Source organism: Anomaloglossus baeobatrachus, chromosome 2 (genome assembly GCF_048569485.1).
Source record: "Anomaloglossus baeobatrachus isolate aAnoBae1 chromosome 2, aAnoBae1.hap1, whole genome shotgun sequence".
Taxonomy (NCBI): domain Eukaryota; kingdom Metazoa; phylum Chordata; class Amphibia; order Anura; family Aromobatidae; genus Anomaloglossus; species Anomaloglossus baeobatrachus.
In genome coordinates, this window is record NC_134354.1 from 686366453 (window position 1) to 686368636 (window position 2184).

At 40.8% G+C, this 2184-nt stretch overlaps 1 protein-coding gene across 3 annotated transcripts in view; it reads right to left on the reverse strand.

Moving 5' to 3' along the window:
• Positions 1 to 234: 234 nt before the first annotated feature.
• Positions 235 to 2184, reverse strand: part of HOXC4 (homeobox C4) — a 157808-nt gene continuing 155858 nt past the window's right edge. For 2 of the 3 annotated variants that reach the window (XR_012750579.1, XR_012750578.1), the window contains exon 3: positions 1143 to 1231. Coding sequence is in view for 1 of the 3 variants with exons in the window: in XM_075337187.1 (XP_075193302.1) it covers positions 888 to 1231; positions 1695 to 2184 (834 nt within the window). In the remaining 2 variants the exon portion in view is untranslated. Of the gene's footprint in view, positions 1232 to 1694 lie in introns of all 3 variants that reach the window. The other variant, XM_075337187.1, reaches the window with a different exon arrangement.

Below are 2184 nucleotides of genomic sequence, written 5' to 3' on the forward strand. Positions count from 1 at the left end.
ATCCAGCATTACATTATGGATATTGGTGTATAAATATACATTTATCTTTGCTATAAGCCCCATAGGGACACCACAACATAGATACACTATGACCATAAACGAATATAGTAAGCCTTAGGCCACCATTGGATATTAAATTGGATACAGTACCCAGGATGGGAGGCATACAATCCCATCAATGCTGACATAATGCTACAATGTTGCATACAGAGGTAAAATAAACAGTTACCAGGATAAACTAAACCACACTCACTGTTTTATTGAACAGACGGTCACATTACACTAGGACTGTTTACAGCAATTTTACATTGTTGTCTCGACCAACATAAAAAAATAAAAATAAAAAAAAAAATGAACATACAGTAACCACAACAAAGGGGATCTATCATCTATCGACTCCCAAACTTTCTTGTCAATAGCTTCACATTATGGCATTTTCTATTTTATGTGCTGCGATCCTTAAATAAGCTCATCACATCATAATGATAGTTTACACACACACAACAAAAAAAAAAGAACAAAAAAAAATCAGTTCCACCTCCAAGGTGATTGGCTTTGTTCTACCATTTTCAATACATAGGAAAAAGGGCAAAACTGTATCCCTGTATTATTTTATTTTAGGAAGTCACTTAAAACAAAATATCTCCCTTCAAAATAAATAAAGTGTCCAAAACAAACATAAAACATAAAACAACACTGGACATAAAGCCTGATCCCATGCACTGTAACATGCATTTAAAGCCTTTTTGTAGTTCTAAAAGAGCTCTCAATTTTCCAACGCACAAGGAAAAAAAAACTACAAGAACCAAAATATATATATATATTATTAACAATAATAATATTATAATTAGCATTAGATTCTATAAATATTGAGTCATTTGTGGGGTTTATAACCTTGTAATATCCTCTCGCTGATCCTGAGTTGAGCTTTGCGTTATATCCTCGTTGGGAGCAGAATTGGAGGCAATGATGTTATTGGAAGCGTTGGAGGAGGCGCTGGACCGGACTTTTGTGTTCGGTAACCTGTGGTCTTTTTTCCATTTCATTCTCCTGTTTTGAAACCAGATCTTGATCTGCCTTTCCGATAGACACAAGGAGTGGGCGATCTCAATGCGCCTTCGCCTGGTCAGATATCTGTTATAATGAAATTCTTTCTCCAGTTCCAATACTTGCTGCCTGGTGTAAGCTGTTCTGGATCTCTTGGGTTCACCTCCAGTGTAATTAGGGTTCACTGAGAAAGAAAAAGGAGACAGTGAGAAAAGGAAGGAGAAAGGAAAGAATATAGAGGACAGTGGAGACACAGATTGGGAGATACAAGGAAACACCAGAGAGAAGCCATAAGAAGGGGCATCTACTAAATGCTTTAAAAAAAAACCTCCAGTCCTTTCTGTTCTATTATGGAGAGTTCCCTTAGCTCCAATGTGGCTGAATTATTTATGCACTCCTTACAAAGCTATATAGGAGTTTTCCCTCTCTCCCTCTCTCTCTGAAACACACACACTCCACATAGAGAGCAGAATGAAGCACATGGCTGCAGCAGCCCAGACAGGCTTGGCTATAAAATTTATGGTGGGTGTAATTACCCATTCGTAGTCGTAAATCCAGTTCAATTGTGCTAACCCGAAGACTCTTTGAGCTTTAAAAAAAAGGGAAAAAAAAGGAAGAGAGGTTAAGGGAGAAGAAAAGTTTCCTACCAGTACTGACGTGTATTTTCTTCATCCAGGGGTAGACTATGGGCTGTTTGGTGGACGTGCTGGTAGGGTGCTCAGGATTAGGCGGGTTGCAGGCTGGGGGTGCAGGGGATGGAGTGGTGGAGGTGGTGGTGGTGGTGGTGGACAGAGATGGGGTTGGATGCTCACAGAGCTGAGCTTTGCCTACAAGGTGGTGGTTGCTCTGAGGTTGCCCATGGCCCCTGGGCTGTGTGGCAGGGTTGCCTGGCCCCTGGATGCTGGCACAGCTGTACTGGCGCTCAGTGTAGGCTGTTCTTGGAGGGTACAGTTCCTGGTGGTGATGCTGGAATCCAGGGTCCCTGGACCGGCTATAATATTCCGGACTGTGATCTGGGATATAGTTATTTTGCGAATATTCCTCGCATGGAGGAAATTTCGGATCGATGTAGTTAGAGTCCATCAAATACGAACTCATGATCATTAATTTCTGGAGTGGAAAATAATTTTTCTCGCT